This window comes from Poromitra crassiceps (assembly GCF_964638095.1).
Source record: "Poromitra crassiceps genome assembly, chromosome: 2".
NCBI classification, from domain to species: Eukaryota; Metazoa; Chordata; class Actinopteri; order Beryciformes; family Melamphaidae; genus Poromitra; species Poromitra crassiceps.
Window position 1 is genome coordinate 59,777,962 of NC_139624.1, and position 15,222 is coordinate 59,793,183.

General features: G+C 45.4%; 1 protein-coding gene across 2 annotated transcripts in view; it reads right to left on the bottom strand.

Moving 5' to 3' along the window:
* Positions 1-15,222, bottom strand: part of LOC310772260 (uncharacterized protein) — a 56,772-nt gene that overhangs the window by 36,999 nt on the left and 4,551 nt on the right. For both annotated transcript variants that reach the window (XM_083632018.1, XM_083632017.1), the window contains exons 2-5: positions 11,126-11,186; positions 10,200-10,528; positions 9,993-10,097; positions 8,769-8,817 (exon numbers count right to left, since the gene is read on the bottom strand). In XM_083632018.1, the coding sequence (XP_083488144.1) occupies positions 8,769-8,817; positions 9,993-10,097; positions 10,200-10,528; positions 11,126-11,186 (544 nt within the window). The remainder of the gene's footprint in view (positions 1-8,768; positions 8,818-9,992; positions 10,098-10,199; positions 10,529-11,125; positions 11,187-15,222) is intronic.

Below are 15,222 nucleotides of genomic sequence, written 5' to 3' on the forward strand. Positions count from 1 at the left end.
TTACAATCAAGTGACACTTACAGCCAATGAGCTGTGTGTATTGTAGCGCCATATTGGTAGGAAAAAGGCTTGTGACATCATCGGAATACTATGAATAGGTAAAGTTATAGAGCTCAACAGTCACGTGACTTTCTGTGACGTTTCCAGCCCCGAAAGAGAGTTCCCCATTCATTTTCTCCATAGACATTTAGAGAAATTCCTATATAACGAGTTTTAAGGAGGGAACCAAGCGTAGCCAAACCTGTGACCTACTGAATCGTGACCATAAAACATGTCACTTGGAGCAAAAATAAAAATGGGGGGAAATCGGAAATTTGAGAAAAGTCACGAGACTGTTGAGCTCTACTGTATATACACTCAATAGAAGTGTTGTTAGGTACATCAACAAGTTACAGTAGGTAATGCAATGCCATCTAGCCTCCCTTTGGGGCTACTTGAAATCTTGTGAATTTGTTGACTTATGAATTCATTTTCAATACTTATTATATCTTGTTGTTATTTAGCCTTGGTGGTAACAAAAACATAATTAAAAAGACAAATACTTGGATTGTTATATTCCCTGTTTTTGAGCCACATAAAGCACTTCAAGTTCTTCACAATATTAAAAAGAGACTGACCACGTTTGGTCAAAACGTCCTGTCTATAAAAGGCAGCCAAACGTGGAACAGTCTCCCAGTTTCTTTAAGGGAAAGCCCCAACCTGACCACTTTTAGAAATAAACTGAAACAATGGCTGAAAGCCAACCAGACATGTGAACTTTTGTAGTACTAGTGCAGTGCCCGTTCCCCCATGCACCACCCCGTGGGTGCTTCCCCCCGCACACACACTGCACTGTCAGGTCCCCCTAAGGCTAAGCCAAGTTTGAAGTCGATCCGACAAATGGTTCTCGAGATACGCGAAGGACAGACATACAGACAGTCCTGGAATAAGTCCAAATTGCATGAAATGCGGCACCGCACTCCATCGGGGTCCGAGCAGCGCACTCCCCAAGTTTGAAGTCACAATCGGACAAATGTTTCTCGAGATAAACTGCTTTTTGTGTTGCCAGCAGGTGGCACTATGTCAAATTGCAATAAATTCGGCGCCGCACTACTTCGAGTTCCCAGGAGCACACTCCCCAAGTTTGAAGTCAATCGGATGAACGGTTCTCAAGATAAACCACCTTTTGTGTTGCCAGTAGGTGGCGCTGTGCCGAATTGCACAAAATTCGGCACTGCTCTATGTCAGGTTCCCAGCAGCACACTTACCAAGTTTGAAGTCGATCAGAAGAATGGCAATGGAGATAAACCGCTTTTTGTGTTGTCAGTAGGTGGCGCTATACCAAATTACACGGAATTCAGCTCCCTGCACTCCGTTGAGTCCCCCTAAGCGCACTCCCCGGGTTTTAAGTTTGAAGTCGATCAGATGAATGGCTATGGAGATAAAGCGCTTTTTGTCTTGCCAGTAGGTGGCGCTATGCCAAATTGCACATAATTCAGCTGCCTGCACCTCCTTGAGTCCCCCTAAGCGCACTCCTCGAGTTTGAAGTCGATCGGACGAACGGTTCTCAAGATAAACCACTTTTTGTGTGGCCAATAGGTGGCGCTGTGCTGAATTACACGAAATTCGGCACTGCACTGTGTCGAGTTCCCCTCAGCACACTCCCCAAAGTTGAAGTCGATCTGACAAATGGTTCTTGAGATAAACCACATTTTCTATGTTGCCAGTAGGTGGCGCTATGCCGAATTGCACAAAAACAGGGCACTGCACTGCACAATAGGGCACACTCCCAAAGTTTGAAGTCGATTCGACCAACGGTTCTCGATGGCATGCAGCAGATGATGCTCATCCATAAGCAGTGGTGGAAATGGCCAGGTTTTACTCTGGGAACCCTACACAGGATGCGGAAGTGGTGTTGCCCTGCAGCAGTGGTTCTCAAATGTCCCCCCCCCCCCCCTCCATTCAATCTCAAGGACTTGATGTTGACTTAGTTAACGACAGGGTCGTTCCTCTGTTTACTCTCTCAGTAGGTGTCAAACAGCCCTACTGTTCATACTCATTAGTGTCAAGCTGGGGCTGCGGCTTAGGGCTTGAAGGAGCAGAACTGAAGGAGCAGAACTGAAGACAAATATTCAAATATCGAACGCGTTTCGCGTCCGAATCGCACGGAAACAGGGCACCGCCCTCCGTCGGGTCGCCATCAGCGCACCCCCCGAGTTTCAAGACGATCCGACCAACGGTTCTCGAGATACGCGAAGGACAGACAGAGACAGACGATCCCGGAATTATAGTATAGATAGATAATTTTGGTGTCTTTGTATTTTTGAGTGTACTCTGTTATCTATGTTTTCTTTTTGAGTGTATTTTATTACCTATGTAGTCCTTACTGTTTGGGGACTGCGGATGGAAACTAGCCTCGTGCTAAATCCGGCACTTTTTACACTTTTACCATGTTCAGGTGACTGTATCTGTTTCATGTTCAATGTGTTGTGCATTGTCCCGTCCAAATAAACAAATAAAGTAAAGTTAAAAACAAATCTTCGATTCTTCTGATTGAAAAGTCAAAAGCTGAGCGCTATAAGAAACTTGAAACAATAAAGGCCAGGACGAGGCGGGGCAAGCGGGGGAAGGGGGCGGCTCAAGAGATCCCCAAGACATGTCAATCCCCAGTAGTGAATCTGTCTAAAGTTCCACTTACCCCTCCACAAACCTCAGTTCTTAGTAAAGGTCTCTCATTTGCAGTGACTAATAAAGTTAATGCTTTCAATCTAAAAGTTGACACGTATAAGTTCATGAGACAACTTCATTTGACACATTTTTTCTCTCCTCTTCATAAAAGTGTGCCATATTCTCCTGAACAATCATCACAAATTGAAGAGAATGGAACTGGGTCAGAGAAACCCTCTCCCTTTGCTCCAAAGTCAAAATTTTGCCCTTCAACCAACTTAAGTCCTGTAATTGTGACATTCAACAAACTATAGTTGAAAAAGATCTTGAAATGTTCAAAAAGGATAAGGGCCCTAAGTACTCAAATTTGAACTATGAGGAGCGCAATGCACTAGAAGAATTGGAGAAAAACCCAGAGATCACTATCCGTCCTGCTGACAAAGGAGGAGCAGTGGTTGTCCTTGACACGGAATACTACAATCAGAAAATGCTTGATCTTTTGAACGGCCCCACCTACAGGAAGCTTGAAAGAAATCCTATGAATGAATTTAAATCTGAAATTGACAATCTACTGAAAGTTGCGCTTGAATCAAACTGGATCACAAAAAAGGAGCATGCCTACCTAATTAACCAGCACCCAGTTGCCCCCATTATTTATAGCCTCCCCAAAATCCACAAACATCCCACAGAGCCCCCCCTCAGGCCAATAGTCTCAGGAAGAGGCTCAGTTACTGAACCACTATCGAAATATGTGGACTTCTTTTTGAAAGACTTTGTGAAAGATTTACCTGCCTACCTTGGTGACACAAAAGTTGTCCTTAACTGTCTAACTGAGTGTACTCTGAATCAGAACACAATATTGGTCTCACTTGATGTTGAAAATCTATATGGTTGCATTCCCCATGAAGATGCTCTGAACTCTGCAGCCTATTACCTATCCAGGAGAGAAATAACACAAAGTCCTCCTAAGGAATTTCTATTGGAACTGCTACACCTTGTTCTGAGCCACAACTATATGCAATATATGGTAAATGGCCTGCATTTATATAGCGCTTTTATCCAAAGCGCTTTACAATCAGTAGATAGTCTACATTCACCCATTCATACACCGATGGCGGCAGGCTGCCACGCAGGGTGCCTACACACCATCGGGAGCAAGGAGGGTTAAGGCCTAAACATGGTCGTCCGTCCGCCTCGAATTGGAGCCGTCTCGCCGTCTGGCGGCGCCAGCGAGCCCCACATGCTCGGACGCCACTACGCCCCCCCTCCCCCCCCCCCCGCGGAAGCTCCGTGTGAAAATGGCGGAGATTGTGTGCCAGGCAGTCTGAATGAAATTGAATGTAACGTTCCCAATTCTATGTATTAAATTCTAAAAAACGACCCTCAACATTTGGGAAGGCTAAGCCACACAACTAGTTGTTATAATCTAACATCATGCTTTGAAAGGCGACTTTACGACGAAGAGCCAGGGCAACGGCCAATCACAACTCTCCTGCAGCTGTCGTCACGCACGTATCGTCGCCGTGAAGTCACATTTTCGAGCAGCCCCCGTCAGCCGACGGCGCCCCCTCCCCGTAGGACGGGGCTCCACCCGCCGTCACACGGGGAGGGCGGGGCGAGGCTCTGACGGACGACCATGTTTAGGCCTTTAAGTGTCTTGCCCAGGGACACAGCGACAGCAGCTGGGAGGGAGCGGGGATCGAACCGCCAACCCTTGCGTCATTGGCCGACCCGCTCTACCTCCTGAGCTAAAGCCGCCCCACAATATAATTCCAATTGGTTCCTCCAACAATCTGGAACTGCAATGGGGACAGCAACAGCACCCTCTGTTGCTGGATTGGTTGTGGGTAAATGGGAGGAAACAGTTATACATGACCCTAGTAAGAATCCATATCACCCAAAGATAAAACTATATAAACGGTACATTGATGACATCTTGATATTTTGGGAGGGGACGCAGGAGGAGTTGATTGACTTTGTGAGATATCTTAACAATAGCTCGAGTTTCCTGAAATTCACTTGTGAACAAAGCACTGAAAAAATCAACTACCGGTATTTGGACTTAAAGTCCCTGGAAACCAGAAATATTTTATTATTATTTAGCATTTTGAGTTCATCACATCACAGGAATCTATGTTAATAAGCCACCAGAATAAGCCACCAGCCAAATTTGAACGATGATGAACGTCGCAAAATATATAAATTTAGGTTTGACAGTCATGCCAAAAGTAATGAGAATCAATTATATTTTAGAGTGTATTTTCTCCCGCGGACTGTGTGGGCGTGTCCCGTCTGCAGCAGGGAAATGTCCCTCTGCGATAGCGAAACGCTGGGCGGTTCCAGCGGCAGGGGGCGCGAGGTTGAAATGGACCAATCAGACACGGAAATAGAGCAAGACAGCCTATCAAGATGCAGCGTCAAAGCGGCTTTCACAGGAGGCATGCCGCCGAGCGTTTCATGGTGTGTACGTAAGACCTCTCTCCTCTGCTCCGAGAGGGAGAGAGGAGAGAGAGAGAAGGAAATAAAGTGTGTGTGTGTGTGTGTGTGTGTGTGTGTGTGTGTGTGTTCGCGCGTTGCTCCCTATGGTTGCTCCACGCAGCGCATAGCGTACTGACTGACGGTCATCTGTCTATATCTGTCTGCACGCGCGCACACACACACTACACACACACACAGCAGCAGCGCCGCAGCAGGCAGGGGAGAGAGCTCTCCCTCTCAAGGTTCCAACACACCGCCGACGAGTCTAAGCGATAAACTCGCAGATAGACAGATACTGTAGATACACAGATAGATAGATAGATAGATAGATGTTGGTTCTTAAAAGAGCCTTTGTGTTGACGCAATGCGTAGTTAGCTAGCTGCAAAAAGGTGTGGGACCACTAGAACTCTGAAGAGAGATGGAGGCAGAATGTGCGGGACTGCGTGTTGCGCGCGTGTACAAAGGTTATATAGAGCTTATGACGTCATAAGCTCCTGCATTTTAGCACCTTGCGCACTGCTCTCTTCAATGAGGAAGTATCTTGTAGAATCTTGTAGAAAAGTGTCGATTTTAAGGCTTTGGGTTGAAAGTACCGTAAATTTCGGACTATAAGCCGCGGCTTTTTCCCCGTTTTTTGGCCCTGCGGCTTATATAACGGTGCGGCTTATCTATGGATTTTATCAGCTAACGGCCGCTCGGGGACCTCCAAAATCTATGGATGTTGGTATGAGGCAGAACGAGAGCAAGACAGACATTACGAGAGCGAGACCCTGATTGGATGATGTTGCAAAAAATGTGCATCGCGACCTGATTGGAGCACTGTGCCACTACGCTCTCTCAGCCACTACAGTAAAACACCCTCCCTCCTCCCTCGCTCCGGGGGAAAAATGGCAGCGATTGAGCCTGAAAGACAGTCTGAATGAAATTGAATGTAACATTCCCAATTCTATGTATTACATTCTAAAAAACTAACGGCAACATTTTGGAAGGCTAAGCCACACAACTAGCTCGTTGTAATCTAACATCATGCTTCAAAAGATGGAGAACTGGCTGTGTTACGACGATGGCGGCGAGAAGAAGAAGGAAAGAAGGAAATCGAGCAGCAGCACGTAACCTTGGCATCAGGGTGTTGACACAGAGAGCAGACGGCCGAGGTGTGTCCACCGTTCAGATCCGACTGAAGGCCAAAACAGTCGCCACGGAAATGAAAATTGAACATTTTAGAGGTGGACCATCCTGGTGTTTCAGATTTATGAGACGAAAGGGACTGTCCGTCAGGGCGCGGACGACTGTGTGTCAGCAACTCACTCCCGACTACCAGGAGAAAATTACAAACTTGAATTACAAAGGTGAATCGTCCATCACGTTGAGAACCACAGGTCACGAGAGAACGAATTTCACTTGTGTTCTTGGCTGCACAGCATCTGGAGTAAAGCTCCCGCCGATGGTGATTTTTAAGCGTCTCACAATGCCAAAAGAAAAGATCCCCAGCGGGATATGCTTGTTTTGTTGAAATGTTAATAAATGGGAGCTTCCCCAAACAGCCATCTCTTTCCCGACAATCCCCTCTGTGCACGAACCCTTACATATGGTAATTAAACATCAAAACACCCGCGGCTTATAGTCCGGTGCGGCTTATATATGTAACAAACAGGCAATTTTGCTGCTGCGGCTTATACTCAGGTGCGCCTTATAGTGCGGAAATTACGGTAATGCATAATAATTTCGGAGGCATATAATTACTAACATAAGACCCTAAATAACATAGTTAGAACGTTTTTGTGGATTTTGGTTTCCAGGGACTTTAACCATATTCAAGGATGAAACTGGAGCCATTCACACTTCTATCTATCGAAAAGACATGGAACGCAACTCAATACTGCATGCTACAAGCAATCACCCCAAACATCTAAAGGACAACATCCCAGTGGTGGGTCAGTTTTTGAGGCTCAAACGCAACTGTTCAGATCCAGAGGACTTTCAATCCAAACAAGCAAACATGGCCACTCGGTTTAAGGAAAGAGGTTATAGATGTAACTCCATTCAGGAAGCCATACAACGGGCCAATGCCACCTCTCGTTCTGATCTCCTGTCAAATACCGGTACACAGAAAGAGAAGAATCCAAGTCGGGCTTGTTTCTCCACTGAATATAACCACTGTGCTTCACAAATAAAAGGGATCCTTATGAAACACTGGCATGTGCTTCAAGCAGAAAGATCTTTGAAGGACTTCTGTCAAGCTCCTCCCCTTTTTTCATTCAGGAGAGCACCTACAATAAAAAAAAAAAAACATGTCATGTACAAAAATATGGCTCAAAAAAAGACCACATGGCTGACAACAACCGTTATAGGCATGTATAGGTGTGGTACCTGTGCCTGCTGCAACAATACAACAAATGCCAAATCATTCAACCATCCTCAGACTGGGAGGAAAATCCCCATCCGGGAATTTATCAACTGTAAATCAACGCATGTGATCTACATGTTAATCTGTCCCTGTGGTCTGGCATACGTAGGACAAACCAAGCGGCCCCTCAAACAACGAATATCTGAGCACAAAACTGCGATCCGTACAGGCAATATGGATTATGCTATTGCAAAACATTATGCTGAAGCAAACCATGGTTCACCCTCTTCACTAAAGTTCTATGGGATTGAAAAGGTCATGATGCCTACAAGAGGAGGCGATCTCCTGAAAAAACTGGCCCAGAGAGAAATGTTCTGGATAGACAGACTCAATACTATGACACCAAACGGACTCAATGATGACTACAGCTTAAAATGCTTTTTGGGTTAAAAAAAGTTTAGTTTGTGTGTTTAGTTTCTTTCTTCATCCAAAGTATAATGATGTTCTGTGATGCTTCTGTGATGCTTCATGCTGTGATTTGTCCTCCCTATACCTAGATCCATGGTGATTGGCTCCTAAATAATTGGGTCCAACTTCCAGCTGTGTGTATTCTCTGCCCTTGTTATATTAACAGACTGAATGTGTACTCTTGAAACGCTCTGAAGAAGGCTCTTTGCCGAAACGCGTAAGCGTTTTGTTTTTGTGTGATGTGAGCCAATAAATCAAGTGAAATGTGAGTATTTTGTCCTCCTTGACTTTGAAAACTGAGATGTGCTACCCTTTCAGCCTTTTTTGAACATATTTTGGATTTTGGGTTTGGCACTCCACTGAGAAACCCATTGTTGAAGCGCAACCTTCTTTTTCTAAACAACTCCTTCAGCCAATCAGTGTTGGATCCAGTCAAACCCAAATCCACTCGGGAGAACAGCAAAAACATATTTTCCACCGTGAAACTCCGCTGTTGCATACTCCTGTACTTGTTTAATTGTTGTTATTGAGTCTATTTCTGCAATAACTGCACTTTATGGCTGTTTAAACTCGATGAACGTTCACGTTACTCCTCGAGGCGGACAAGCCATTACTGTTTTCCCAGCGGCGTTCCTGATTTGCCGGTTACGATGTCAACTACGAGGCGGGTCGCTGATTGGCTCGTACGCTTTGCAGTTTCTGCAAAAGCCCTCCCAGAGTTGAGGCCAGATGGTCTGGTAGAACGAAATGAAATGTGAGTTCACGTGACCTGCTGGATTACCAGGCTAGCGTATTGCTGCCTCTCACAGTATTATGTTTTCTTCTTACCTCCGTTCCACGTCTCACAAGTGACAGGTGAGTCCACTTCGCTATTGCCCTTTTAATGACAAACAAAGATAATATAGTGTCAGGATGTGTTTAAGGTTTAGAGTTACTCAAAGCCCTGAACTGAAGGCCTATGAACGCAGACTACAGCTAAAGCTTTTATATAGCAGCAACAAACTGGGTGCCCGTTCAATACTCACAACAATGATAGTGTTACACAGACAAAACCAAACCGTTTTAAATTGAAATCTTATGGCCCATTTCCACCGCTGGTATCAACGCGGCCCCGCCCAGCTCGTCTCGCTTTTTTTGTCTCATTCCACCGATCAAAAATGTGGACAGCCCGGGTTGAGTCGGGGTTGAGTCGTGCTGCTTTTAGTCCCTGCTCTGTTGAGGTTCCAGCGCTGTGAACCCGGGTTCATACGGTGACGTGAAAACACTGCAGACGACTGATTGGTCAGGCAGAATCGTGTTTAATCTACTGACTGAAGCTGCATACCAGTTTAGTGGGGCAGGGGGCTTAACTTCTTCTGTTATGTTATTTCCATCAGTCTTTTGTGTTGCTGCCTTCGGCTCTGGTGAAATAAAAGCGATCTCCTTACTCAGCTTAACATGACGGTGGTTTTCAATTGTTTTGAGAGAGAGAAAAATCCGCTCCTCAGGAAGCCCTTTGTAGCTGTGTGCAGCGTCGGCTCCGCTAGGCCGCAGGCGGGGCTTTGGTGAAGCCGCGGTCTTGCCTGGTGAGAGGCCGCCGGAGTAGAGGCTTCACTCTGTAGCGCAACCCCCATCCCTCGCGCAGCACATGCATGTGAGTTTGACTAACAACAAAGTGATATCCATTCTCCTGGCCGATTGTCACATTTGCCCATGTCCACTGTAGGTCATTTAGAGGCACCAGTATTTCATAAACAGTTTAAAAGTTCTGTGTATGGATTTAATTTTAACGTTATACTACTACTACTTCGGTTATGGGCGGAGGGCAGATATGCGGTCGCTATGACGACCGGGGGTGGGCGGGGGCAGATGACCAGCGGTGGAAGCAAAACGTCCATCGGGTTGAAACAAGTAGAGCCGAGTGGTGACGAGCTGTGCAGGGCTGTAAAATGTGGTGGAAATGAGCCATTACTCTGACAAGAATGACAAAGTACTCTAAAACTCAGTCCGTGGATTTCTTGGGTTAGATAACATGGTTTGCATCCAACAAAGCTAGAATTATCATTAGCTTACCTGTTGAGCAGATGTTGACTCTTGCCCTGATGCAGGGGCTTTTGGTTGTATAGGCCTCCGAAGGTCTTGTGCTGCTCCAACTCCCCCTACAAATGTGGAAGAGGTCTATAACGAAAAGACAGGTAAACAATGGAAGCTTGGACGGTCAGACTCAAGCTCAGTAAATATTTTATTTATTTATTTATTTTTAAAGCTTGCTATAATTACCTCCTTGTCGTCGCAATTTGACTCAGTCAATCGATGTTTAATGTGAGGAGACAGCCATGAGAGGAAATCATAGATAGCAGGTATCCTCTTCACTGCTCCATCCCCGTTTGTCTTCTCCTGCTGCAGTTTCTTCCTCACCCGGACAAACTTGTCCCGCAGGTTTTTCCATTTCCGGCGACATTCGTAGGCATCCAGCCCGATGGTATTGGATATTTCTTGCCAAGATGCCACTGACAAGGCAGGCTCTAAATAATTTGGGGCCATGGGATCGTACAAATGGACATATTTGCGAACCTCCTCAGCTAGTCTCACTTCGATCTGCTCCACGTCTATTAGTTTAGAGAAAAAAATAAGAAAAAAACATGGTCGTATATGTAAAGTTATATATACTCAATAGAAACTTTGTTAGGTACACATTTATGAATTCCTTGACAATATGAATTTGTATTAAATGTTAATTTTGCCTTGCAGGCAAATTTAAAAAAGGTTTAGACAAAGATTTGGATCATTATATTCCCTGTTTCAGCCACATAAAGCACTTCCAGTTCTTTTTGTGGCTTTCCTGCAGGCTAGACCAGTGGTTCTCAAATTTTTTCAAATGAAGGACCCCTAAACTGACAAAGATTAGACCACGGACCCCCATTTGATAGGATTTTGTCCCACGGTCCCCCATATGATAATAAGATTGATGCTTTTAGATGTTTTATTACAGAAAGTGTATAAAACCCATGACCAAAATAGTCATTGTGTTACTTAATGGAATTAGCTAAAATAAATGACCCCCCTTTTGGCCTGGGGACCCCCTGGAACCCCCTCAAGGACCCCTGGGGGTCCCCGGACCCCCATTTAAGAACCAGTGGGCTAGACACTTGATGGCGTATTGCTGCCTCTCACAGTTTGTTATGAGTATTACGCTTTATTCTTACCTCTCTCCCACACCTCACACACACCACTTGAAGTGAGAGGTGAGTCCACTTCGATGTTGACCTTTTAAAGATAAACAAAGACAATACTGTGTCAGGATTCAAACACACTGTTTAAGCTTTAGATTTACTCAAAGCCCTGAACTGAAGGCCAAGAAACACAAACTTTTCTAGAGCAGTACAAAAATAGGTATAGATATTCTAATCCTAGCCTACAGTAACAAACTGGGTGACCGTTCAATACTCACAACAAAGATAATGATAGTAGCATTATGTGACACAGGCAAATCCAAACTATTCTAAATTGAAATATACTGCTACAAGAACAACAAGCACAGATCCTGTAGAGTACCCACAACTAAGCTAGAATCATTATAGAGTGTGAAAGTCACGCCGTCTTCTGAGTTAGGCATACAAACCAAGGGATTTCATCCACCATTTTATTTTCCATAGACATTACGTAACATGCTTAGCCTGCTATTCAGACTGCATCGTCAATTCGGAAACTCATTTCCTCTTCTAGTCTGAGATTGCAGTCACTTCAGAGGATTTCTATGAGGGGGCGGGCTTCAGTCTTCCCTAACCAATCACTAGAGACCAAGGTGTCCACGGCAACCGGCGGCAGCACTGCACTAGTAGTAGTCATGCATAACAGAAACAGACACAGCAGGCTATCTCTACTTTGGCTACTTAGGGGCCCTTTACACGAGGACAGTCTCTGGAAGAAACGACACAATAGCGTTTCCTTCACACCTTTTCCTTCACACCTTCTCCCCGTTTACATGAGCGCTGTTGAATTTTTAAAACGCCGTAATGTACATGCCAGGTCGCTAGGTGGCATTGTGATGGTCAACGGGGCATTGCTCGTCACTCCACGGACGCTTCTGCATGACGTCATTTCGTAATCTTCTTTCTGGGTTTTAGACACGGAAGTAGATTACGGCTACCGTAGTAATTTTTAGACTTGCCAAAAAGCTGTTTTCAAGCTAAAAAAAACCAAACTGTTTTAAAGTTGTAATATTCTTCGGGTGAGAACGTTACATAGATGTGACCAGTTTATCAGAATAAGCCTATTTGGAAATCTTTAACGAGCAGCGAGGATCGGGAGCGCTGGCTGTGCTGACACAATGTCTACTGTGTAGGCTGCAGTGAGAAAACACTGTCGATGTGCTTGCTTAACGTTAAATGCCGACCGGGTACAGCCATCGGCTCCTCGCAGCAGCAGTAACGCTATGAACATGTAACTGAAGTCGGCCGCAGTGTAGCAATGTTGCCAAGCGTGTGTTGCGTGTGCAGGCACGTCAGAGTTTCTGAGAAGACTATCGTTTCTAACCGATTACATGGAGCGCTCAGCGGGAAGCGTCACCAACAATTCCACTCTAGAGGGTGGTTTCAAAATGTGTCGTTTCCTAAGCGCGAATTTGCCGTCGCCGTCTTAACGGGAGGCACTAACGATAAAATAATTCCCCGTTTCCATAGGAAACCGTCCTCGTGTAAAGTGCCCCTAAATTTGGCAGTTGTAAAACAATTATATCAATGAGCAACGGATTGTCAAAATGAATTTGACCATTGATGAAAAACGTGACTTGGACATAACAAGCAAACTATGAATCAATCCATCAACATCCCCCTAGCTATCAACAGCTCCGCCAGGCCTGGCTACACCGGGACATTTCCTTGGGCAGGTGGCCAAGCAGGGTTTCATTTATCGCAGCCGCCGTAATGTTACTCCCCGATGACTGACGAGTGATGACTGACGAGTGATGACTGACGAGTGACGCCGTATTGTGCAATGACTGACGTGTGAGGAGTGAAACAGTAATGCAGGAAGAATGACAGCGTTTTCGTGTGAGGACTGAAGGTGTTTCAGAGCACACTCGACATGGTTTACTAGGAGACATGACAACTGACAACGCTTAGACTGAGGAATGACAGCCAAACCTCTGAATGACGAGGATGCCCTAAAATGGTTGCCATACATGTAACTAGGGCTGGGACGGATCAGAAAACCCACGGATCGGATCGCGTGACAGATTTTGAGCCACGGATCACGGATTTTTCGGATCAGCAAAAAATATATATATAGGCTATATCAGATTTTTTCTCTCAAAATTAGATTTTCGATTTGAATTTTTAATACTATTATACTTCTCTAACCATTTGTTGCCCTGCACAGCTCAAAAAATATTTTTTTCTCATGGCACAATTTATGCTTTTACTCTGAAGGCAAAACAACCCAACTTCCTGTTTTAGGTGGCACTGCGCCTAACTTCCTGGCTGTTGCGTGCTAACGTAGTCACATGACACGGGTACAGACCAGACCGGGTGAGTCTGGAAACATAACGTTGATGCTACGTTATGCTACTCGGTGGCCCCACGTGTTGTTTTGTTGTTATGTGTCCAAGGAAACATTTCACCGTCCGGTGATATGTGTTCGTGAAACGTGTGCGCGTGTGTGTGTGTGCGTGTTGTGGCTCTCGCTATCTTGTGCAGCGCGCAACATGCTGCTCGCATTCCTGTGCTTTTTCAGAGGTGTTGAAATAAGTTTGTGTGACGCTGTCTTTAGTAGCCACTAGCCATAGCCTTCAGAGAGACTTTACAGCGAAGGGATGAGGAAGCTCACTTGTGCATGCCATGATGATGCCTGTCTGTGTCTGGCTGCGCTGCAGGCGTTCTCATACACCAACGTTAAACGTTAAATTAAACAAACCGGGGGGGGGTGGGGGGGGTCCGCGGACCACGACGTTCCGAACCGTGTGCCGAACCGTGGGGGCTGATCCGTACGGGTCACGGATTATCCGTGATCCGTCCCAGCCCTACATGTAACACATGTAACACATGTAACATGTAACATTTCACTCTGACCAAAACTTAAAAAGCATCACGGTTGTATGCCTCCTCCAAGTGAGCAGTCTCCATCCGTGTCTGTCAGGATTCTAGCCTCAACGCGAGACTCATCAGTCCTTCTTCCTTCAGAGTTTCGGATGCGCGGTCCCTATAGCCACTGCAACGCCGGCTAAATGGCTGCACGCGATATACACACTATCAATCACAATAAAACTGTACGCACCTCCGAGACAATGTTGTTATCCATGATCTGGGTGCCCTGGCACTCCCAAATAGTGCGTTGTTTCCAATCCAGAGCCCTTTTTCACGTGCCAGTGCCGAATTTTGTAGGTGCTCCACAGCGCCGGATGTATCAGTTCGTGGCTCAGTGGTTGGGAGGGTGTAGTGCAGTTTACAATTTTGAGCATCGGCTCCGGCATGTGAAAAAGTGCTCGGTTTTGGAAAGTACGCACTATTTGAGAGTGCCAGGGCACCCACATCGTGGCTATAGGGACCGCGCATCCGAGACTCTGAAAGAAGAATGACTGAGTCTCGCGTTGAGGCTATATCAGGATTCATACAAGCACAAAGTATCGCCTCTTCTGCTCGTTCCTTAATGATCCTGGGAGCGGATTATTACAATACCTTGAAGCCCACAGCACAGTGGTGTGGCCATTCTGCTTTATAGCGCTTTAGGCAATGTTTGAGAGTACCTCAAAAACGTGGCTAGTCATTTTCAACCCCTACCCCAAAACCACCCACACACCCTCAACCACTGCCACTCCCCCTACACACCCCGACTCACTACGACCTTCCTATCCCTAGCTATATATATATACAGATCCTTTCCAAAAAATTATATCCTGGAACAGTTGTTTTTTTCCATAATTCCTTTCAAAAAGTGAAACTTTCATAGATTATAGATTCATTACACACAAAGTGAAATATTTCTAGCCTTTATTTGTTTCATTTTTCATCATTTTGGCCTACAGCTCCAGAAAACCCCCAAAAACAGTATTTCAAGAAATTAGAATAGTGTGAAGAAAATCAGCAGTTACTTCTCAGTTATGACTGACTCCAGCCTCAGTCCACTCCCTCTGAATCTCCGCCAAAAAAATGTATCATCTTTGCTTGACAATCCGCTGAAGCCCACGGTTATCCATGGTATTTCCATGATATTCAATTTTTTTGGAAAGGATCTGTATATATATTGTAACGGATCGGGTATTCGTTACAAGGAACCGGAGACTTGAAGTTGGTACAGGCTTTTATTC